Source organism: Caenorhabditis remanei, chromosome III (assembly GCF_010183535.1).
Source record: "Caenorhabditis remanei strain PX506 chromosome III, whole genome shotgun sequence".
NCBI classification, from domain to species: Eukaryota; Metazoa; Nematoda; class Chromadorea; order Rhabditida; family Rhabditidae; genus Caenorhabditis; species Caenorhabditis remanei.
The window spans coordinates 3437502-3463218 of NC_071330.1; the positions used below are offsets into that span (position 1 = coordinate 3437502).

General features: G+C 38.3%; 2 protein-coding genes across 2 annotated transcripts; one reads left to right on the forward strand and one right to left on the reverse strand.

Annotated features, from left to right (window-relative positions):
* Positions 1–2964: 2964 nt before the first annotated feature.
* Positions 2965–6867, reverse strand: GCK72_008833 (uncharacterized protein; the record flags this gene model as incomplete). Its single annotated transcript, XM_003107646.2, has 7 exons — positions 2965–3455; positions 3503–3757; positions 3824–3908; positions 3961–4122; positions 5236–5388; positions 5618–5856; positions 6810–6867. The coding sequence occupies 7 exons, from the start codon at positions 6865–6867 to the stop codon at positions 2965–2967; spliced, it is 1443 nt and encodes a 480-aa protein (XP_003107694.2).
* Positions 6868–10734: 3867 nt separating this feature from the next.
* GCK72_008834 (uncharacterized protein) lies at positions 10735–15167 on the forward strand (the record flags this gene model as incomplete). The annotated part of the gene is made up of 8 exons (XM_003107630.2): positions 10735–10780; positions 10900–11585; positions 12418–12977; positions 13359–13537; positions 13587–13698; positions 13748–13846; positions 14764–14957; positions 15082–15167. The coding sequence occupies 8 exons, from the start codon at positions 10735–10737 to the stop codon at positions 15165–15167; spliced, it is 1962 nt and encodes a 653-aa protein (XP_003107678.2).
* Between the last annotated feature and the right edge of the window lie 10550 nt (positions 15168–25717).

Here is a 25717-nt window from a genome sequence, read left to right on the forward strand (position 1 = left end):
TATGGCCATAAAAGAAAGGGAACTACTTTTTTTTCCAAATTTTTTACTTTCCTCTCGATATCTCGCGTTGTATTAAACCGAAAGCTTTGAAATTTGGTACAGTTATGAAACTTGGCATGGGGAAGGTGACTAAAAAAACAGATTTTAATTTGGAAGTGATGCAATCGAGTTATACTCAAAAAACAGTCAAAAAATGAGCGATTATCGATCGATCCCCCTTTTTTCGCCTAAAACTTTGACCGGCTGTAACTCGCTCAGTTTTGAGAAATTTCAAGATCCGAAAAAAAGGAAATGTGTGGAAAAAAAATCTCTATCGATCCATGTAAAATTCAATATACTTTTAGCTGAAAACCCATTCAGAAAACCGAATTTTGTGATTTTCGTGGTTTTTCGGTCATGTTGGGATTTTTTCTATTCGCTGTCCTGGGCACTGGATCCACTGAATCGCTCTGAATTTTTGACACCGATCTAAACTTTTGGAGATCTAATGGAACCAAAAAGTCCGATCAAAAAATATTGATATCGGACGATTCTGTGGAGAAACCTGAATCTACACTGACATTTTTTCGAATACACTGACCATTTTGTCATTGTATGTGTCATTGTACAGCTGCGAGGAGCTCCCCTCTTTTCTATTCTCTCCATGACCTCGGTTTTCTGTGCACAAATGGCGCAGTGGGAGAGGGCGGGGGTGATAATCGGTGTGGTGGGGGTTCGAAACCTTCTTATTCGTTTTTTTGTTGTTTTTTTTTGTATGAACTTTCTAAATGAATATGAAAGGAAATATTGTAAAAAGTTCGAACGAATACGGGGAAAATAGGATCAGTCGGTGTGTCTGTTTTGAATTCAAAAGCTGGTCGTTCTTCCATTTTCCTTCAAATCGAGCAATCTAATTTTTGAATGTAAAACTTGCTAATCACCGCGCACGGGGCGATGCCCCGTCTTGCGGAGCCCGCCGGGAGGCGGGGGACGCTAGTCAATTGTTCGTAATATCGCGGAACTGTCTCGTATGTGAAAATAACAAATGTAATGTTGTTTAGTTTTGCAGATCTGAAAAGAACTGCAAACAACGTTTTCCGCTTCGAGACCATTTTGAACAATATAGACAACACTCCCTGGCAAGTATTCCTGAACCGATAATAACGACTGTTTTTTTTTTCAATTTTCGCTATTTATATGAAAACAACAGAACAGACTCTGATACACCTTCGAACACTTACCACAACGCAATCCATCGAGAAAATAAAAAAATAAGAGTTATCTAAACACTCTTTTCTATGAGTATACAGTAATACTCTTAGTAAAGCCAAGTGTAGAATCAAAGCAGGGACTAGATAGATAACTTGGCATAAGTACTTAGAGAACTCTATCGTAGAATCATAACTTGTATCGCAATCTATGAAAAACGGCGCGTCGACTGATGCGGGTTTCAGAATATCTGGCGAATCCATGGCTTTGAATGAACAATTTTCGGTTTGAACCAAGGGAGAAAGAGGCAGGTGCAATTATTTAGACATGTTCAAAGAATAATTCATTATTATCACTGAAAATGGAGGAAACTTGTCATTATGCAAAGTATTACATTTGAAAATATTGAAAATGCTAAAGTAGAAAAAGCCCAAGTAAAGTCATTATACAAGCTCTCTAGAAACATTGAAAAACTTATTATACTGGGGAAAGAAACAAGTAAAGTATTTTTGTAGATTGGGGGTGGGAGATCAATTCGTTAAGAAGCAGAAGAAAAATTAGAGTTGTGATAAAGTTTGATGGACAGGTCACCAGTGGTCAACTCGTGTTTTTAAAGAAATAGAAAAATAATAAAAGAAAATAAAAAAGGAAGACTGATTAGAAATGAGGCGTCTACATATGAACGGATGCACTGTAACGGACGTGGCTATTTGGAACGTGCCAGCGGGATGGGCGGTACTGAAAATGTGAGATTAAGGAAAATAATTTGAAGGGGTACTCTGAATCATCAGATAATTTTTTCTATCACATGGTAGCTGTTTTATGGGTTTTTGCAGACTTTGAAGTTTAATTATGAACCTACCCACGAAGAAAACGTACCATTTAATAATTTTTTTTTTCAATTCACGAAGGAAATTTCGTGAATTTTTTGCATTTTGATGTCATAAAAATGTATTATATCGCGTTCGTCAGTAGGTCAATTAGAAATTTAAGCCCCGCCCCAAACCAAGTGCCGGTTCACACTTTCTCGACATACCTAACACAGGGTGATATTTAGTCCATAAGAATTCAATTCAATTTTGCGGCAAACCAGAAGTCTAATGAATCGCGTTTTCATACCACTTGACAGGTTGACAGGCGGCTAATTGAGCTGCCGCTCAGCCAAATCGCGTGTTTATAATGTGAACGAACGATAGGGAGTTTAACTTTGAAGTGAAGCTCACTTTTCTTCTATTTTTCTCGCTATTTTCGATTAAACTTCTCACAATAAATATCGAATTCATCAAAAAGAAAAAATACACATTTTCAGCACACACACAAAACATTCTTGGATACATTTTTTGAATTTCGCGCTAATTTTACTGGAGCGCAGATGCTTCATATGGTCTTTCTATGGCCATGTGAGACATCTCAACCTCGTTGTTCAGGCCCATGAACTTAATCAAACAAAAGTGTGTGTGTGTGTGTGTGTGTACTGTTTTGGGGCGGAGCCTACAATTAATTTAAGTAGGGATTTTCTTCAATTTGGCAATAACTACCGTCAAAACTGTATTTGAGGTGCATGCAACTCTATTGTTCAAAGGTCCGTCGGAGTGCAACTCTATTAGAGCGGCACTTCAAATTGAGGGGCATCTCAAATACAGTTTTTACGGTATCCTAAAAACATATGGCTTTTGTAAACATTGATCAATGATTTCACTTGTTCAAAACGCTGTCCTTGATAGAATGATCCCAATCCCTAATGATCACATGACCTTGATAAAAATCTCCAAACCATCAACTCACCTTAATCAACAACTGTCCACTTGTTGTATGTGGATAATAATAAGCATATGCTAACCAGGCAACAAAGCATAACAACACCAAAACAATCATTGTCAACGTGGCAACTCCTCCCTTTGCTTCCTTCTCATCCTTCACTTTCTTCTTCCACTCATCAAGCATTGCTGACTTCGTTCCCTTATCCGATGTCTTCATCTTCTCAACGTCTACATTCGATTCACCATTGCTCTTATCATCCGGGAACAGTTGTGCCTTCACATAATCCTCATCGTCATATGTCTCATTTTCATCATCTGCATCACAATACAACGCCTTGCTTCGTTGATAGCAGTTTCCTTCAAACCATTGTTGACGGCGACGATGAAGTCCAGATTCGTCAGTACAGAATGGTCCACCATGTGATTTCTTGGCGTGACACCAAAGACAGTTGAAGTGTGGAAGAGTGGCGTTGGTACAGGAATCGCAGGTGTCGAAGGAGATGCAAGCTGAAAATATTTTCAAATGAAAACAAAAAAATTGAATGATGACTCACTCGGAAGCGCTTTCAGAATGACAACTGTATTTGAGACAATTTTGTCAGCAGCCAACTCGATTCTATGGTACTCGTAGATGACACGTTTTGGAGCTGCTGATTGGTGCAAATTGTGTTTGAACATGTAGGCGTCAGAGATTCCAAGTTTGACGGGATGGTTGGCATCGGAGATGTTGGATATGTCATATGGAACATCCTTATAGATAAACACGATATCTCCATTTTTGTGAAGAATGGTTTGGAAGGTGAATGCATCTGAAAATAAGCAAATTTAATCATTCTTATATATATTTCTAGACTAAATTCCCAAGTTCCACTCACTCTTCTCCTTATCCTCTTTCAATTGCACATTTCTCCACTCAACCACAAATGACTCTCCGTCATCAGCATACACGATATTCGAGTTCTAAATGTCTCATAATTGGTGTTGTATAATAATAAAACAATATAGATCTTACATTGAGATAAGTGTGGAAATTAGCCATCAGTGGCGCAATGTATTGTGTAGCTGCCAACCAATTATGAGTGTGATCTCCAATGTAGATAAATCCACCGGTGGCGATTGTGAGGTTTGCCATTTTGTGTCCGTAGAATGGGAATTTGAATTGGAGACGGGCGCCCTGGAATTAATAAATATGTGTTGAAAATTGCAGATATTTTACAGGTTTGTGTAGTCTAGAGCAATAACTACAATTATTCATAGTTGCCCGAAGACGTAATTCAAAAACAAAAAGTCTTAAACTAAGGATGAGTTTATAGATTCTTGTGTGAAGTAGTAGCGGTCATAGGTGAGTATACCTCCACTCTTTCATGTGTATCTCAGCTGAAACAAGTCCGTTTTGGATAAACTTTTTTTTCAAAGATAGCTGAAACATTCAGCAATAAGAAAATAAGTTTTTTTTAAAGTTAACACTTTAAATTTTGTCGATAATCGATTTTTCCTGACCGTGATTTGAAAATTCGAAAAAAAACTTTTTATTTTTCTCTAGAAGTTGTTGAGTTTTTAATGTCAAAATGATGGAACATGTTCAAATAAACAGAAAATTATGTTGAATTGGTTTCTGAAACCCTAAGCATCGGGCTAGAGCTCCAGAAGTCAAAAGTGGCGCCTCGGGAAAACCATCATAACTCATCAAAAAATCATCCAAATTAGCCGAAACATGTACCAAAAGACGTTTTTAAGTTTTTCTACAGACCATCATCAAAAATTCAACATTTTAGAAAAAATAATTTTTCAATTTTTTTTCATTCAAAAAATTTTTAATTCCAATTTTTCCTTGATTTTCGATGTTTTCTGGCTATAAAACAAACAAAAAACTCAAAAATGTATTTCATTATGCGTGATAAAGCACGTCACATGCACATTTTGAAAGGTATGTCCGTTTTATAGCCAGAAAATATCGAAAATCAAGGAAAAATTGGAATTAATTAAATCAAGGAAAAATTGGAATTACTTTTGTGCTACCTCGAATCAGGACTGCTAAAAATCAGAGCCACCAAATCGATATCTGATTGAGCTCTGATCAATACTAGCTTTGGTTAGGGGTACCACCATTGTGTATCCTTTTTGCTAAGAGGCCTGAGAACTTATAAAATATCACGAGATTTCCATCTGACTTTTGTACTAGCGTGAGAAGTTTAGCAAGTTTTTTAGATGTGTTTTCTTGTTTTTTTAGACTTTCAGAAATGAATTTCAGACTTTGTATCCCCCAAGTATTTCTTCCCAAACGGACCACAGCTCGTCTATAACTCTGACTCAACAACGGATGACTTGTATTCCCAATTGTCTTTGGTTTCTTCATGAATTGCTCCACATTGACCCAATACTTTTTGAGTTTCTCCACGTCTCCAACATATGTCTCCGCTTGGTAATAGTGATGGTCGACCTAGAAAAATGGGGGATGAGATGAAGAACAAGTGTAAAATGATGAAGTGGGGAGCCATCCATATTGTTCATGCAGCATGCAGAAGACGAGAGAAGCTCATAAATCAAAAAGTGTGTCATGCAAGAAACATGCGTTGGTAGAAAAAGAAGGAAAAAAACAATTTATTACAAAAAGGCAACAAGATTTAGAAATCATGCAAATCAGACAACTTCACGCTCTTCTCTCTTACCGAATCCTGTTTCACTTCAACATCTGATGGTACTGTAGCAGTTGCCGGGTCGATTTCCTCCTCATCTTCCGCCGTCCACCTGTCATCTTGGGAAACAGGTTTTGGGATTGGTGCCGCACGAACTTTTCTGACTGGTGACAGTGGAACGAATTCCTCTTCTGTGTTTGGACCGGCTGTGGAGGGTTCGGAATATCGGATTTGTTCAGGCACACGTTCTCGGGAGACTTCGATGTTTTGGGCTGGGAAATTGGAAGTTCTATACACACTTTTTAGAATATTGTTTTGTTTGGTTATCAAAGATACGTTTTTTATTGCTTCGATATATGTCGATTTCAGAAGTTTCGAAAATTCTAAACGTTTTTGAAGGAAATTTACCTAGTTATGACAAGTTTACCATTCCTGATAATATTATAAATGTTATAAAAATTAAATTGTATCTAAAGCTATATTCCTGCGATGATCCCTAGCTACAGTTTTTAACAAAAAGTCTTGTGACTTGGAAAATTTTCTACTAGCAAAAGTCTGGAAACAGTTTCAGGATGTTCGTGACTTCTGATCTCCCGGCATAATGAAATACAAAAAAAACTTTTGTGGAAGAGTTTTTTTCCGCGCGGACAACAAGTTTTCGTGTTTTTTCAATTTATATCAGACTTGCAACGGGTCGGGCCGGACCGGAGAAATTCTGATTTCGGCCCGGAAGTTCAGTACTGCAAAAAATTCAAATTATATTTTCGAAAAAAAATCTTATAGACGATTTTTTGCATGTTTTGAAGGTTTTTGAGGAATTTGCTAGAGAAACATTGTGGAAAATTTTCAGAAAATTATTTTTTGAAAAAACATGTAGTAAAAAAAGTTCTAAAATTCAAATCCAAGCCGATCGGGCTGGCTGGCCGGCCCAGCGGGCCAACCCGGAATTTCGCAAGCCTGATTTCTATCGCAAAAAATGGAACAACCACAAGCATTTGTTCCAAAACGTGAGGAAACAAGGATTTGAGCAAAAATCTTGTCCGAGAGGAAAAACTCTTCCACCAAAGCTTCTTTAAAATTTTTTAAATTATCGGAATCTATCTGGAATAAAAATTACGACTTCAGTCATCTTTCAAGAAAAGTTCAACATAAAAGAGGGAACTCTTGGTATCGAGGGGTGCCTTTTTATTAAAGTACTTTTTTACAATAAGGTACAAGTACTCACCTTCTGTTATCCTCCACACCAGAAAAACTACCAGTAATGATATTGATGTACTCCTCATATCTGAAATAAAAAGTGTAAAAAATTGAGAGATCAAATGAAAATCAGATTATACAAGTCAGAAGAAATGTTTGTGAAAGAAGACTTTTCAATGTGTTTTTTCAGTTTAGGTGATTAAATTCAGTCATGTGTCAAAAAGATTAATTCGCTTCGCTTGATTCGATGATTATGAATAACACATTTATCATGAGTAAGCAGAGAAGATGTTGAAGTTGAGGAAGTTCAATACCAATATTCTGATATGATTATAAAACTTTTCGGGAGGGGGAGGGGGGTGAGAAAATCTAGATCATGTGCGCAGAAACTTTTTCTCACACTCTTTGGTCACGTCATTTTTTGTAGATTCGTAATATCACAATACATATTCTCGAATCAGACTACACAATTTCTGCGCGCGGTAGCCAGGATACAGTAGTCACAGAGACAACGATTCGTAGCTCTTTTGCAAGAGAATGAAGATGTGAAGAAGAAAAAATGCATGGAGAAGAAGCAGACGGAAAAATAGAGAAAAGATGATAGGGACTAGTTGGTATGCCGGAAATTAGGAAGAGCATAGGGGGAAATTTTAATGAAAATGATGCAAATGCAGTTTTGCTTTTCTGACTGTCAATTTGGTTCGAGATAAGTCATAGCAATACTTTTTCAAATGTTTTACTACGAAGCTCCACTAACAGAGAAACATTTGTTATCGGTCAGCAAAAGCCTGCAGAACCTGATGGATTCAGAGATCAAATAATGAAAACCCCAGATGAGTCTTTTCATACGATAGCAAAAAGTTTTTGCTTTTTCTACCTTATGAATAGGCTCATAACTTATGAGTCATCAGTTCGAACTACAAACTACGATAAGGCATTTTTTCACGGGTAAACCTATTTAAGATGTGCCATTATTACAATCAAGTTATCGTGATAATAGCGATCATCAGAAAATTTCTAGTTTCCATAAAATCGATTCTTGAAATTCGGGGCAACGGTTTAGATCATACTTGCAAACCGGGCCGACGCGTAACTCACTTAAAACTGAGCTTTATGAGCTTAAAAATATACCAAAATATAGATCTCAGAGAGTTCTATGTCTGTGACCTACTTCGTTAACATGCCGCGGCCGAGAAAAAGTGTCAAAAACTCGAAAATAGCCCTTCTAGCCCGGCCCGCGGCACATTAACTAACATCCATCCGGTCCGTAGTCAGTCAGAGACATAGATCTGACCGAGATCTACATTTTCGTATATTTTTCAGCACATAAGATTAAGATTTAAGCGAGTTATGCGCCGGCCCGTTTTGGCTTGCAAGTGTATTTTAGATGAAACGCACTGTTTAGAGACTCGTGTCGGGATGAGCAATCGCAAAAATGAGAGGCATTCAGTAGAGTAAAAGGTAACGGACCTCGGTTAAAACTGATGTTGACCCGAAAATTTTAAACAGGCTGCGTCTTACTTTGTCTGATAGTAACTTCAAATACCTATCAATGAAGTTTTACAGAGAACGTTGTTCAATAAATCTTATTGGGTAGTCAGGTTCCAGACCCAAAAAAATGTTCATCGAAATGTAAATTTCAGCAGAAATTGAATTACTATGTAAATCTACTTCCTACAACTACTTTTTTTTACAAACTCTAAGATCTTTGTGAAAGCAAAAGTAACAGAAAAGAGACGAACAAAACTATGAATAATTGATGGTGGGTTTTCTTCTCAAGCTTGTGTAGCGTAGACTTGTAAACAAAAAAAACTAATCGACAGGGGTCTTTATGAGACATCAAAAAGTCGAAGTGCGTTTGAAAAAGAAGAAAAAAGAAGTGGCGTCCCAAAAGGAGAGAAGAGTGCTCTTGGAGCTCAAGAAAGGATATAAACGAGGGCGGGGGAAGGAAGATGAAGAAAAGAAAACGGACGGGGAGGGTAATTGGCTTGACACACACTAAAAGAGACACAGACTACTGGATTGGTACAAGAGAAGAAAAGAGTCGGAGTAGGGAGGGGTTCATGTTTCCCTCTTCTTGTCGGTGGTGGGACGGATAATTATTGGAAGGAGGGACCCCAATGATTTATTATTGAAAGTGTTGTGGTGGTGTGCTGGTTGGCTGGGAAGGGATACATCGTCACTTCGAGAGACACGAAAAAAATTGTACACTTTTTTGTGTCAAATGACTGATATTTATTGATCTTGATGAGCGGTCGAGACGAAGTTTTTTGTTCGGTTCGGGTAAGAATGAGAGACAAACTTTGGTCAGTGTACGATAGGTGTACACTGACTATTCTAGATGCCCTTGTGGGGTGATTTTGATAATTGGGTACGGGGAGAGAGAAGACGTCATGAAGATAGTCACGGTACCTGGAGTTAGGAACTGGAATGGAAAAATAACAGTGAAGAATTCTAAATTGAATTATGAATCCTTGAAATTGAGAATTTTTTTGTTGAACATCGGGGATAATTAGACAAACTCATACTTGTCAAGGCCCGGGTACTTGGGGCCAAATTTCAAATTTCAATTTTGAAAAAAACATTTTTGCGAAACAGTCAAATTTTCGACTATCCTTCAGAATTAGGAGAAAATCAATTTTTCTCCAGAAAATGTTCTTCTTTTGCTATCAAAACTCTTGAATTTCTTAATTTTTACTTTCTGAAACTATATTTAATAAACCGGCGCTCTCGAATGTCAGATGAGATGAAATAGACCGCGATGTCTCGAAGAATTTAATAAAAACTTTTCAAAAAATCAAAAAAATTTTTACTATAGTCATACACGTCGTAACACAAAAATAACCCCTTTAAGCCTGCTCCATTACCAAAATTCAAAAAATTGAAATGAGTACTCCATCTTCTTGGAGTATTCAATTAAATAGTCCAAAAAATCGAAACGGGTTTTGATATTTACTTTAATCGTTTCGACGACAAGGTAGATTAGTAAAAATCGATAACAATCTCATTAGTACTTGTGATTTATTGACCTAATGGCCTGCCATTACCTCTTTTTCTGTTTTTCGCCGAGATCTAGGTTTTTAGAAATTTAGAAATTGTTGATTCGAGAAAGTCAAACATTTTATAGATAAAACAGTGTAATTGTCAAAATAATAGTATATTGTTCCTAATTATCCAGGTCCTTTGAGCAAGTAATTGCTCTTTTTGCTTCATAACTTGTAATTAGCCATAATAAGCTGGTCCACACAATTTCATGCACTTGTGTGTATAAAAGAAGAAACTTGAATGTTCAAAGAACTCATAAACTACAAAAAAAACTGATAAAAGTGCAAAAACTGTCTATTTCTCGACCTGAACAAATAGAGGTTATTCGAATGGCCACTCGTCGAGAATCGCGCCTGCCATCTCACGAGTAATGCGCCAACCGGGCGGTTAGCGCATTACTCGTGCCTCTGAAATAAACAGATTAACGTTTTCATGGTTTTATTTCTTTCCGAGCCGCAGAATTTGATTTAATTTGTGTAATTCGAGTAGAGAAAATTATTTGGAACATTTTGATATATAAAACGTCCAAAAATTCTCATAAATTGTCTCTCAAATTGATTTTTTCCCGTTTCGAAACTCTTTTGAACTTTGATTTTCTGAAAAACATGAAGAAAAATTTCGCAATTTTCAGCAACTTGGGATTTTGGCAATGACCGCATAAGCGCCAAGGAACCCCGCTTTCTTCGAAATTCAATCTTCGACGGAAAGCGTCCTCGTTGTTGTGTACAGGTCTTGTTATTGTGAGTTTTGGTTACAAATCGATACTTTTTGTTTTCAAATCGAACAGAACTGGTTTATTAATTGTGTCTTTCTTTCAGCATTTGTTGCATACTCTTGTTGAATTTTCTTGGTTTTCAATTCTCAATTTATAATAATCGTGTCTCGGAAGACGTATCATCATTATCGCCATGAAGAGATCCACTGCCAGCGCACCCAGCTTGTCGCCAAAGCATGGTAAGTAGTGAAAATCAAATTGCAGCTAGAAAATCGAAGTTTTTCTGCTTTGAATCTTTCGAAAATCCATTTTTATCACGGAAAAAACGTCTTTTTCACCCAAATCTTTTATTTTCCAGAAAGCGACGTGAAAAAAGTGAAATTGGAAGACGTCAAGCCGGCTACCACTTCCAACCCACCAAATGCCCCCACTGGACGTGAAATCATCGAAAATTATCTGAAAGGAGACGTCACTTCGGCTGTCCTCTACCGAAAAATCTGTAATGCACTGGAAACATTCGATCAATGGGAGTCGGAAGCGCCAAAACTACAATTATTGGAACAATTTCTCGGTATCGCTGATGCAATGGAAGCGAGAACTGATGTACTCGTCAAGAGACTTCTCAATCTTCGTTGGGACAAAATCCCGTCGTCTGTCATCGAAAAATTCCGTACATTCCTTTGCGAACTTGCCATTCGACATCTCTGTTTCACTGAAGACGTGTATAACTCTGTGATTGAACGTCTCGTTCCCCAGGTTTCTGTCAACGACGAGACTCGAATCGTCACGTTCGTTTTGACAGAAGAGAAACAGAATGAGCACTTCGAAATGGCTCATTATATCATTTCAAGTGTTCTCAGATGTTTCCCGTTATCCGCCAAAACTTTGTTGAAATGTGCGAAGAAAGCGATGCCACATGTCACTCGTCCAGCGGTTACTGTTTCTGGTTACATGAGAAATTTGATTTTGATGCAAAAGTATATTCCGTCGAGTATTTCAAAGGATTTATGGGAGACAATGTTCGATAGATTGGCTAGAGATGATGTAAGGATTTGGAAGTTTGGGAATTATATGTTAATTTATGTAAATTTCTTACTAAATGAAATAGAAGAGTTTCTGAAATCGATAGAAACAAAAAGTTCAGCTGCTGCAGATATGTGCCCGGGTGGCGTTGAGCGCCTCGCATTTTCAGCCGAAATTTGAAAATGCGACGAGAAAGAGTGTGCGAAATGGAGAGACGCAGACACACTCTCGATTTTACACACTCTCTCTCGTCCCATTTTCGCCCACTTTGAAATCTTTCAGCGCCCAAAGCGCCTCCATAGGCACATCCCTGAGCTGCTGGCACGAACAATTCTGGAATTCTGGCCTAGTTCTTTCAATGTAAAGGATTTTGCTAGTTGATTCTGAAAAACCTATTTAAGCGGCCCTTACTATAAAAAAGTAAAGTTTCGACAAGGATTTTCTAAAAATTTCGCGGGCTGAAATGCAAGTGCGGCAGGGAATCGTAGGCGGAGCTTAAACTGCAAGCGGCGCGGATGAAATTCAAGCTGATTTTTTAACGAGCAACATTGAATTTTAAGATTGAATCGTATTTTAACTGATTAAAAATGAGATATATGCAAATATACAACAAAAAAGTTGGAAACGTCCATTTGAATACGATTTCATTTTGAAGTTCGATGTTGCTCGTTAAAAAATCAGCTGGAATTTCATCCACGGCGCTAGCAGTTTAAGATCCCCATTCCCTGCCGCACTTGCATTTCAGCCAGCGTAATTTTTTTGAAAATCCTTGTCGAAACTTGAATTTTTCACAGTAGTCACATTTACTCGCGATACAATTTCCGAAACTCTTTCATTCAAATCATTTTTCCAGGCTCACAACTGGAGATGCGAACAAAACGAAGAAGATAACAAAAGCCCACGCCTGTTCGCTCTCAACGATGACATCCTTATCGAAGAGATCGTTGAAAGTACCAACAATTCAGAAGACGTCACTCCACAACTTTTGGAGCAGCGTAAAGGAGAACAAATGCTTCAGTATCTTGATGCAGTCTGCACTGACGTCATCGCTTTCATCAGAGATTCAGAAGGCATCGATAGACAAGAATCAGAGGAGAAAGGAGAGAAGATCGATGAGAAATGGTTGACTTCATTCAAATTTAGCGGAGACAAAGTGTTGGCGGCCGAGAAACTATTCGATACATTTTTGGAAGTTTTGGAATCGACAATGCTCAATGCCACTCATGTCCAATATATTTCATTCGTTTGGCTCTATTTCGGATCATTGAAAGCAGAATATGAACAGAAAGTTCTCGAACACTTGTGGCAAGTCACTATTCGAATGCCGAGGGCGCCGGCTGATGCGAGAAAAAGTCAGGGTGCCGCGTCGTATTTGGCAGCGTTTTTGGCACGAGCTAAATATGTTAAGAAGAAGTGAGTTTGTTACCAAAATCTAGAGATTTTCGATGGATTTTTACATCTACAATTTGGCCAGATTATGGTTTTCAATGACCAGAAGACTAAAAATGGCAACTGGCGTACGTTTGGCGCACACGATTTCTCGCATTTTCCAATCGAAGTTTCTTGAAAAATGGTGTATGGTCTTACCAGGGTAAAACCGTGGGGTATCGCTTTCAAGTTCGAATTCTACTAAAATGAAACGCGTCAAAGGCGCGCCAGTTTATGTTTTCTAACCATAAGACGACTAAAAGTGGGAATCTGGTGCACCTTTGGCGCTTTCTGATCTTTTGGTGGTTGAAAATGCGTCAAAGGCGCGCCAGAAATTTGACGACAGACATCAATTTCATTTTTCAGCACCGCATTCACCTGGCTCGAAGAAATCTACACTTGGCTCCGTCACTACGTCGACCAATTCGGATCGGGAAGCTCTCAAATCCTTCCGGGACTTCAACGACACGGAACATTCTACGCGGTCTCTCAAGCGTTTTTCCTCGTTTTTGCATTTAGATACAAGGAATTTGTTAAGGATCAAGGTAACTTAAAACTTTTTTTTTAATTCCAAATTATTGTGTTTTTTTCTAGAAATGCTCGAAACAATACGTCGTTGGGGTGTCGGTCGTGTTGTCCACTCTCCATTAGAACCACTCAGATTCGTGTCGAAACCCGTCGCCAGATGCTTCTCTGCTATCACAAGGTACTTTTAGATTGGCTGAAATTTGATAAAATCACTGAAAAAGTTCCAGATCACTTCAATTGGTTTACTGTAACCACGTGATTCCAATAGAAGAAGTGCAGAGACCATTCGATGACATGTTCCCGTTCGATGGGTTCCATTTGAAAGTGTGAGTTTTTTTGTGGCAAGACACTTGTTTTAGGCTCCCGAATTGCATATTTTCTAGCAAAAAGTTGATTTCAGGGCTTTCAAAGATCTTTCCATTTTCTAGGCGCCGATCTAGCTTTTCATTTCTTTTGAGTAATTCTAAACCCATTTTTTCCAGTGAAATCGTAAAACAAATGCATTTGGCAATTTTTTTTGAATTCTTCTCGAAAATTGCTGCAAATTCATAGAATTCCCGTATTTTTGATCTAGGACTCTCAACTGAAATTTATAATTAAAACCAAACTTGTCAAAATTCGGCTCGGCCTCGTCGGCCCGGCTTCAAGAAAATGTGCCTATTTTTTGGGCGCACTAACGCTTTGGAACTGTAAAGTTTTGGAACTCCTTTAGCCTTAGAGCGCGCTTGCATTTTCCACTCAAATTGGAGATTTTAAGCCATATTTTAAATATATTTTTCTCAATTTCTATCAAAAAAAAGTAAAAAATACCAACTCTTGATAAAAAAAAAGAGAAAAACATATTTAAAATATGGCTTTAAATCTCAAATTGAGTGAAAAATGCAAGCGCGCTCTAACGCGAAAGGAGTTCCAAAACGTTACAGTTCCAAATCGCAGCAGTTCCAAAACACAACAGTTCCAAAGCGTTAGTGCGCCATTTTTTGACTAATGTTTTTGAATGTTTTTAGAAAATTTTACATCAAAAAACCCAATTCCTTGATGCATTACTAGCTTTTGATTGAATTCTGAAATATAGTAAAAAATTCGACATTTTCGGCAAAAACTTCAATTTCGTACAAAATTTAGTCCAAAAAAGTTTTTGAATTTTAAACCCCGGCCCGGCCCACAAGTTTGATTACAACATTTAAATTACATCTTTCCAATCCCTCCAATAACATCATTACGGTAATCATATAATTTCCAGAAGCAGCCAATTCATGACTCCACTGATGCGAAAGTTCTCTCCACTCGCTGAAGACTTGTCGACTCTCACCAAAGCATTGTGCTGGAATGCAGTCGCCGGTGCCACTGCTGAAAAGTCGGAGAAGTCGGCGGAAACTGTGTCAAGCTCGGAGGGTCTCGATTTTTTGGATGAGGACGATATTGTGATGAGTACAGGTAAATGGATGTAAGATTAATTAGATGAGCACCCAGAATCCAGTAGTTTAGAACAAAAATTTTCAATATTAAACAAAAAATTTAATTTTCTTTGCAAATTCCTCAATTTTTTTTAATATTTCAGGTTTCCGTGAGCGCACCTTCTCGTGTGGCCAAAGTTCCCTGATCAACTACTCGGCGACTCCTGGATTGAAAACTTTCAATGTCTAAATTTTTTCATCTTGTCCCTTTATTTTCTCTATATTTAATCGTTTTCATTGTTTTTTTTTACATTTTCAGTCATTTTTGCTCTTATCCCCTCGTTGATTTACTTCCTTTTAAGTTACATAATTTTTGTGTATTATATTAATTTTATAATGTTTTTTGTCTCCTTTGTGTTTGTCATTTTCTTTCAATTCTTTCCGTGCGTGCTCCCCCCACCCAACTTTCTCAGTCCAGTCAACCCGAAACTATTCATTTTTATCTTCCCTGTACCCATCTCCCCAGAAAATTCTTCATAAAATTAGTAACGTTGAATTCTATTTTCAGAAATTTTTAGTTTTCAGAATTTCCAGTCATTTTCAGCTCGACTTGCGTCATTCAGAACGTTCTGACACGGCAGATGACGAAAATGGAACTCCAATTTTTTTGGCGAAGCGAAAATAGAAAAGAAGAGATTACATATGTTGTCATGGAAATTCGGATTTCCTATTTTTGGTTCCGAGCTTTCTAGAAATAGAAATGGATAATTAAAAATTGAGAATCAAAGAGCATTTTTCTTTGAATTGAATTTCGCAAAAATAAATTTTCAGTTTGTGTGCATTCTGACGTGGTGGTGTTTGCACAATTGGCAATGTCTACCGTAGTGGATTTCAAAGCAAAAATTATTTCAGAGCATTTCTAAAGAGACTAATTAATGCCTTTCTGTTGCAAAATACAGCATTTTTGAACTGCTGGAATTGGGATTTTCAAAAAAAAATTATCATTGGAGCGCGCTTTCAACAATCATAACTCAGACTTGTCGCTTGAATTTCCAGAAAATTTCAAAAAGTTCAATTTTTGAGAATTTCCAGTTTCTGCTATTCTTCAGAATTTTATTTTGATATGAATAAATCCGGAAAATTCAAATATTTTTTATTTAAATCAGTTTTTTTTCAAATTTTTCGAAATATTTTCACAACTGCGCTCCATCGAAATCCTCTGGATATTCGTCTCCTTTCTCTACGTCTCTCTATTCCCCACACTGTTTTTGCCAAATAACATGTCAGTAGCAAAAGCGCTCCCCTAGAATTCGCGGGCAATTCAGAATTTCGTTGGAGCGCGTTTTTAAAAGCCATCGTTGATAAATATATAGACACAGTGATAAATCATGTCAGTAGTAAACGTGCTCTCCTAGACTTTGCGTGGGTATTGACGATGGAGCATAGGGGTACGAAGCGTAAGGTCCGCAGCGAGAAGATTTGAGTTTTTTCCGAGTCGCGTTGCGTGCGCGTCGCGGTTTTCATTGAAAGATATTGTCAAAATAAACTTTCTTGACATTTGGTGTTTGCGGACCAAAGTTCCCACGCTCAAAATAAGCCACACAGGGGTGCAAGGCGTAAGGTCCGCAACGAAAAGTTTTGAAATTACCGACCGAGTCGCGATGCGTGTGCGTCGCGTTTTTCATCAAAATATACGATAAACACACGCTAAACTTGAACTTGGCACTCAGCCAAGTCAGTTTTTGGCACCGTGCCAACCGCTGAGCGACGGAGCGCGTTTAAGCGACCTTGCGTTTTGCAACCCTGTGAAGCCACGCCCTCTTTCCGTTGTCTCGGCTATAATATTACTGTCGAAAAAATAAAGTTTCGACAAGGATTTTCAAAAAAATTTCGCGGGCTGGAACACGCAAGCGCATAAAGTTGTGGGCGGAGCTTAATCTGCAAGCGGCGCGGTTCTTAATTTGGAAAAAAACAACTGGAATTAGAACCGCGCCGCTTAATTAAGCTTGCAGTTTAAGCTCCGCCCATAACTTCATGCGCTTGCGTGTTCCAGCCCGCGAAATTTTTTTTGAAAATCCTTGTCGAAACTTTATTTTTTCGACAGTTGTCGAACTCCCCGATCTTTTCTGAATATATAGCCGAGACAACGGAAAGAGGGCGTGGCTTATTTTGAGCGCGGGAAGTTAGGTCCGCAAACCCCGAATCTCAAGAAAGTTTATTTCGACAATATAAAAAAAAAGACAAATTTAAATTTGGCATTCGGCCAACTCTTTTTTGGCACCGTGCCGATCGTTGTGCAACGGAGCGCAGTTGCAACAACCGTGCAACGGTAATACAATTCCTCTTCCTTATTGTTAGAGTCCCTTTTTTGCTGAAATGTATTTCCCTGCACAACACACCTAATCCGTTTTCCCCCATGTTTATCATCCCGTTTTTCACGTTTTCCCCGTGAACATAATATCTCAAATCACACGTAAAAGGCACATGTTTCCTGTCTTTTTATCTGAAAATTCCTCCTTTTTTCGCACGCCGACTGAAAATGTCACTTCTCATCTCTTCTTTTCCTTTTTTTTGCTTCCCCTGCAATTCAAGAGATGGCCCTAATCCAATCTTCTAATAATATCGGATTAAAAATGGGGATGAAGATGACGTGCCGAAGTATCATCAGGAGTTTTTTGTCCCTGTCTACAGAAAGCTTGCATCTACACTATTTCCGCCGAAAAATCCCTGAAGAATTCTGACGGAAATCTCCATATGTGTATTCTGATGATGACGTTGTAGTTTGTATTCTGCTGATTTTCGGAGGGTCCCTCTCTCCTCCGAGGGTGTCAATATTCATATCCCCCACCACACGTACCAAATCTCATAATAATTGTGCATAAATCATTAGGCGGCCGAAAAGACAGAGTGGAGGAGACTAGTTTGGGGAGGAAGGTGACGAAAAACAACAAGAATATGGAAGAAGAATATAAAAAAGAGATTGGTTTCCACATAATTTTTTTTTTGGTTTTAATTTGGTAATTTGGACTGAAATCCAGTGAGAGCAATCGGTGGCCTAGAAATTCGACTTCGGTCATGTTCATCTTTTCAATTTTTTCGCTCGTTTTAGTTGTTTTCCTTCAATGTTTTTGATAGTAAACGACAGAAATTGATAAGGACACTACAAAAATTGTAGAAAAAACCATACTTGCAACGGGCCGGGCCGATTTGAGAATTTTCACCGGCCCGGGTCACAGTACAAAAATTTGAAAATTTGAATTTTTTTGAAAACTTTTTCGATTTTTTTGCAAAATTGTTGACAGTTTTTACATTTCGATGAAACACAAGTTTACATAGGATTTTTGACTATTTTTGTAGAAATTTTTTTTAATTTCGAAAAGTTTTGTGAAAAAATTGTGCACATTTTTTGGCATCGGGCCGGGCCGGGCCGATATTTTGCAAGTTTGGAGAAAACGATGAAAACCTGAAAAACCAACATTTTGGAAGTGAAATTCCTAGAATTTTCCACGGCCACAGAAATGAACAAACTGTTTCGCCGCTCGTTCTCAGCGGGGTTTGAAGCGAATTGAAAAATTATTTCGTTATGAAAATGTACTGACCGAAATGAACAAATGAACATAGGGTCGAAGGAAGTGATTCAAAAAACATTATACAAAAACGAAACTCCATTTCGGTAAAACCAGTGGAATCATACTACAAATTGTGATACATGGACGCACTCTCGAAACACGTAAATTTCAACTAAATCTTCATGCCCATTAATGTGGCGTATTTTCTGGTAATAGGTCAAACTCCTATAGTGATGAACACGTCTTTTAACCGTTCGAAGATGAGAGAGAACTCAGATATTTGAGAGAGATCCATTGCAAATTTACGTCATTGCGAAGATTGGAACTTCTGTTTTCTGGGTTAGACTATTCCAGAACCGATAAATATCTTTTGTAAGCAGATCCCTTATTCTATGGTCCGGGCTATGTAGATAGACCGTCACATGAGTACCAGAGTTGCATATAATTCCGACTTCCGACTTCCGATTTCCGATTTCCGGATAAGGAATTTTACTTCCGACTTCCGTCATTCCATTATTGTGGAATTAACGAAAAGTGCATTTCGCATAGATACATGGAAAAATAGTCTAAAATGACAGAAAACAGACTTTTCTTCAGCCAAAAACTAAATTTCCACTGATTTTCGCGAGTTTTATGAACTTTTTCTAGGAGTTTTTGAAAATTTGCGAAAAAATCTAATTCCCACTTCCGGGCGTTTTTAGACTTCCGACTTCCGGCTAAGGAAAATCGCTTCCATGCAACTCTGATGAGTACCTTTCTTCACTGGACTTTCTAAAAAAGGATTATATCAAAAACTGAACCAGTCCGAGACCCCCTGACATTTTTACTGTACAAAATTTCAAAAGTTCTGAGACCATCATTGGAGCATGTTTGCATCATCCCATTCTTTCAAAATACATTTCTGCCTCCTCATTACAAATATTCAATTCAGTACTCTTTCTCTCTCTCTTCAATTCTTTTTTATCCATCCGAAATATCTTTTCTCGTCGGGAAGTGCTTGTATATCCGGAGAGGACCAATTGTTCTTCTCTCATTCTCCCGGAGAACTCTCCATTGATTTCAACACTATTTCCGATATATTCTGTTCGTATTTTCGTTGTTTTTCCCCCCTTCTTTTCCCTTTGTCGCTGCTCAACGACCCATCATTTTCGTGTCTTCCCGCCGGCGAAGAGCGCATAAAAATGTGATGCTCTTTTTATGTTTTGTATACTGATTAACAAGCCACGCCCCCTTCCGCTACGTCACAGAGAAGTTCAAATGGAGCAAGGGGGGGGGGGGTCCCAGTCTTCTTTTGTCTTTTTTCGTTTCTTTTTTTGTGAAATGAGTCAAACTAATCATGTCGTTCTAGGAAGACCATAATTAGTCCAAAAAAGATAATTAGTGAAACAAGTATCAATTGCTGCAAAGTAGGTTAGTTTTTGACCTTGCATCTGCATCTCCAGCTTCCAGTTGTATGGGAGACTTCTATCTTTTCACACAAGATTTATAATCGGTTACACACACCGGCTACTCCGGCAACAACTGTCTTTTAGTAGTCTTGACTTATGTTTCTGATTCTCTAACTAATTGTACAAGTCACTACTCTCCGGACCTACTCTGGACCAGATGCCACCTATGATAAAGGTCACAACGGCTCCCGGGTTAATCCATTTCCTTTTTTTATAGAGTCATATTTAGTTTCCGTCTTTTTCAAGAGAATTAAAATACCACTGCTTTAACGACTTCCAGGATTCAGTTAACCTTGAATATGAATGACTTGTACCTCTGTTAGCACGGCACGCTTCTTATAATCGCGCTCTACCGAAACCAAAGAAATATAGTGTGCGAAATTGTGAGACTCAGAGAAAAAGAGCCATTTTCAAGGGCATGCCGGTGGAGCGCAGTTGTAAGAACTGTGTCGAGCAAATAAATCAGAAACCCGTTTTGTATTTTTGAAAATACTGGGATTTTTCCAAATTAATTTATTTTTGAAATTGATGTTTTCGCTGGGCTCACTGTAACGTCTTGCCCAGGTCCCTGTCCCTAATACCTGACTTTTTTGAATTTTACAGAGAAAGATGTACAATTTGAGAAATCGCAACATAATTGGCTATGCAGATAACAACGGACTCCGCCAATGAAATCACAAACTGTTAATGACTTTTTTACAGTCGCGCTCTACCGAAATCGAAGGGAAAATTGCGGGCGAAATTGAGAGACGCAGAGAAAAAAATGGTATTTTTTTAAAGGGGGTTTTGGTACAGTTGTAAGAATAGTGCCGCGCTAATATAAGTTCCACGTTTTGAAGAATTTGTGAATCAAAATGTAGAACTTCATTTTTGTAGTTGTCAACTGTATTGTACGCGCTCTCCCTAAAGAGTTACAGCCAATCGACGTAATATGGTACAATGTATCATTGAAATGGATCGATTCCGCCGATCTAACTACGAAAGTGAAGTTCTTGGTTTGATCTACAGATGTAATCTTTATGTCGATACTCGATGAACCAAATTGTTTATGCTCTCGGTACTTTGCTCTATTGGAATAAGAAAAGTATAACCTTATAGAATCTCATAGATAATCAGTAATCCCATAGAACATCCCTACATATTTTCGTGTTCTCTAATTTCAGAACGCTTTGACTCAATTCTTCTTCTTTCCACCAAAAACCCGGTAAATACGTAATCCTCCCCAGAGAGCGTCTAGACACTCTTATCTGTTGGAGCGCATCTAAAACCGTATCGTCTGGAACGTTCTATGACAACTCAGTCCCCGCTCTGAAGGCAAAATTACATGCAGATATGAATAACAAGCATACACTTCCTCATCTATAATCAATTACGTAATGTCTCTAGACGGATGTCAAGTACAATTAGAGTTACCCTATAATCAGAAGGACTCATGACTAAAAGAGCTCTCAAGGTACATGCACGTTTTCGGTTAGTCACTGGAAATCCATTTTTCAACTGTAAGTAAAGGATAATTTTAGATATTTCTCATGCCTGTTTACCTGATTTGAGTTTTCTGATGTGCAAAAGGTTGTCAGACCTGGAAAGATCAACAACAACTAAATCCGCTCTGGAAATCGACATTATCAAATCAAAGTGTAACGTTTTGATTGTTTGATTTTTGCCTAATCTGGGAGGATGAAGAGCTTACGGGGTAGAGGAGCCACGGGCTGCTCATAGTTAACAACATGTTGTGAATACATATAAGAGATTGATACGTAGGCATCATAATTAAACCCGAAATCTATGATTCCGATTTCAGATTTGTTTTTGACGTTTTCAAAATTGCCTTTATGTATGTTGTGAAATATACATTTTCTAATTCTTGTTTTTGAAAATTTTCGATTTTTTTTTGAATAGTCAAATTTTCAACTATGATTCAGAATTAGAATAAATTCTGATAAATTTTCAAAAATGTTCACATTTTTTACGAAAAATTAATAACATGCCAAAACATTTTTGGAAAAATTGGTTTTTCTGTTGAAGCCGGGCCTCGGCAAGTACATAAAACATCAACATGAGTTTAAAAACTTTCGAGAAAAATTTTTAGGAAAAACAGTTCGTTTTTTCAGCTTCCTGCTACTTGCACGGCACTCTTCTTACAACCGCGCTCTACCGAAATCGAAAAAATTGTGTGTGAAATTGAGAGACTCAGAGAAAAAGTGACTTTTTTAAGAGCATTCCGGTAGAGCGCAGTTGTAAAAACTGTGCCGAGCTAATACCACTCTGAAAATTTACGGTTCCGTAAAAAAAACTAAACGTGAAGAAATTTTAGATTCGAAATGTCATTGTTTTGAAACGTCTCGATTTCCAAACATATGGCTTTCAGAGGTCTGGTTTCGAAACGACAAGACAAGCTGTTTTAAAACCATTCAGTTTAGAAACGCGGGTTTTCAGCTTCCTGCTACCACTTTAAAATTTACGGTTCCGCAAAAAAACTAAACGTGAAGAAGCTTTAGTTTCGAGAAATCATTGTTTTAAAACGTCACAGCTTTGAAATATCTCGGTTTCTAAACACTTGGTTTTCAAAAGTCTGGTTTCGAAACGTCCCGAAGACAAAAGTTTTCCTTACCCTAAAAAACGTCAATTTCTAAGTTGAGCTTAACTGAACCATACAATCTTTTTGTAGCACCATGTGACACCCTCAACCACACTTTCTGACACTTGCGTCCAATCCGATCACATCCTTCCTTCCAATTAGATTTCCAGGAACACAAGTTCCTACAACTCCCTTCACATCCATACACACCTCTTTTTCAATATTTTCCTTCTCCTCCTCTTCTTTCCGTTTTTCCTTGTTTTCTTCACCCTCACTCCTATATTTATCCACTCAATCCCCGTTTCCCTGTGACGTCGTCGTCATCGTTTGGCAGTTTCCTTTCTGATTATAGGCTTCATCTTTTTTCGCATCGCATCGCCACGCCCATCGACGCGGAAGGAGAGAGAAAGAGCCTCCCAGTTTTGACAATTTTGTTCCATCTTGTTAGCAGTCATTTATTTTTTTCTCTCTCAACCAGAAGACGTCACGCCTTCAGATCTTTTGAACAAGTGGCCACTGATTGTGTATCCATTGACACTTATGTGTTTTTGCTTCCTCTGCAGTGTCCCGCCCCGAGGCGCTATGTGTATGTGTGTTGAAAATAGAAAAATGATTGCTCTTTTGCTCACTATATCTCTTTCTTCTTTTTTTCATTTTCTTCTGAGATATTTTGCAACGGATGATCGGATGGGGATCCCCTTTCAATGTATAGTGTCGTTATCTTTCTCGACAGCCACCTTGTTGCACAGAGGTTATATTTCGTAAAGCGAAGATTACTACACAGATTGAAAGTCCAAACGCTCTACCGCCCAGTAGATCCATTTTTTTGTCACTCCCTGATTAGATGAATCCCCACATATAAGTCGCCTGGATTTTCAGATTTGCAATTCGAAGGGTGAGCAAACTAAAATTTATAATAAATGGAAGTGACAATTTATGTCTAGACTATGTTAGGAAACCTCTAAGTTGACATGACACTTCTTGAATCATTCAAAGTTCATCCCCAACATGTTCAAGCATTCCACGAATTGAGATGAATAGTTTATGAGGGTTTTATGTGAGTTCTGAGATTTTTTGAGACTATTTGAGGAGATGATGTTCAAGTTCTACGGAAGCTGGTATACCAGTCCTCAGTTGGATTTTATGAAGTTTTAGATTCTGTTAAAATTAATTTCATAATTGCCAACACGTTTCGGGTTTTAACAGGCAACTTTTTCCACAAATTTGAGTTTTTTTGATAATTTTTGCTTTCTTAACGCATGGGGTCTGGAAGTGAGTGCTGAAATGGAACGCGCTCTACTAGACAAATTCAAAAAAAAAATTCGGTTTCAGCGGAGCGCGTTTACTGTGAGCACTCATCCTTCAGACCCCGTGTTACCGTACTTCTCTACTTAAAAAACATTGAAATCTTGTAGAGGACTCCGATCATAATAATACCCCGCCACCGTGAAAAAGATATAAAAAGGCATGTAAAGAGTAAGGAATGAGCCGATATTGTCAGAATTCTGTTATTTGAATATTTCGGAGAATTCTTCTAATTTTGACGGATTTAGTGCGAGAGAATAACTCTTTTGGAACTCCTAGCTTTCTTCACTATTTTGAGTGCAGATGGAGTATTTTTTGTATTTTACATGTATTGCTCAACCTCTGTGAAGCATGAAGCAGTGAAAACGGCCAGACTGTGAAGAGTCCACTAATAGAGCAGCTTCACCAGGTTTCTACTCCAATTTTCTGACTCATCACCGACGCTGGCCTCTACGCCTTTTCCACACCGCCCATATCGAAGCCCTACCATTTAACTTCTTAGGCTTCCATCCCAGACCACCCCTATCACCCCTATCTTCCCCCCCCCCCCAGCCCCCAGGAGGTGTTTTTTTTTCTTCTTGGAAAACCCCATTTTTTCTCATTTGTCTTCTTTATCTCCTGCAACCAACTCCCCTTTTGTTTCCCCTCTGATCCCTTCTTCTGTCCTGTCAGCTGTTATCCCGCATGGCTCGTTGAAAAAAGAGACGGATCAGTTCAACCTTCTTGCTTCCACTGATTAAAAGATATCTCTTCCGGAAAAGAATCCCTCTCCAGACATCACTAAGTTGTTTTTCCGGAGAAAAAGGTGCAAAGGCTTCTTCCCCGTTTTTTATTTTTCCGTTTTATTTTCTCTTGTTTTGAGTCAGATCCTGCTACAGGAGGCCACGTAGATCACAAGAACGTGTGTGTGTCATTTGGCGCTCTAATGATAAATAGAGCTCAGAGCTCATTTTGTCGAGTTTCTTTTCGAAAACAAACATAGGTTTAACGAGTTGGTATTTAAACTGATTGGTGGTGAGAGTGAAAAGGTGTGTCACATGAGGAGTTTGTAAGTTTATTTTCGAAAAGAAAAGCCGACGTGTTGAACACGAAAATATTGAGTTTCAAGTTGAGTGGAGTTGAGTTCTATAGAGTTTTCTAGATTCAGTAATTTCGAAACCGTCAGAAAACTGGTCCGGGACGTTTTAGAACCAGAAATTTTTGAAAAGGCATGGTTTTGAAAATGCGGCAAAAACGTCCTTTAGGCCGAAATATAACTAAATTCTTTCGAAAAATGTAGTCAAACTGTTTTCAAATCAGAGATGACATTCCATTTAGTAAGACTCCCGTGACTTGGTTTCGAAATGGTGCGGTTTCAAAACGTCTGATTTTTTTGTTGCTTCTATCGGATCGGTCAGTTGTTCCCTACCAACCGTCGTGATTCCTGAACCTTCCCCCAATTGATGATTTATGATATTTTTATATTTTTCGAAGGAGCCCAAAAATTTTGACAATTGGTCTCACAAAACCCAAAAACATGATCAGAAACCACCTCACAAGATTGTAGATTGTAAGTTCCTAAAACAAGCCCCGCCCCCCTTTTCCCTACGTCACAATCCCTGCTGTACTACACTTGTATATATGTATGTACACCACCCCGTCCGCATGTGTCTCATTTTCAATTCTCTCCCTCCCTCCCACAGACAAATTTTTTATCGTGTTCACAGACTCCGCCCGCTATAGCTCCTCCCTCTGCTTCTTACGTCACAGATTTATCTCTCTTCTTGCAACTTTTCAATTCTTGATTCATTCACTTCATCATGTTCCCTGCCTCCCACCACTTTGTGATTAGGCTCCGCCCCCTGCATCGTCACAATCGGCTCTCGAAGCATTTTGATGACACATAGTGTCTAAAATTGTA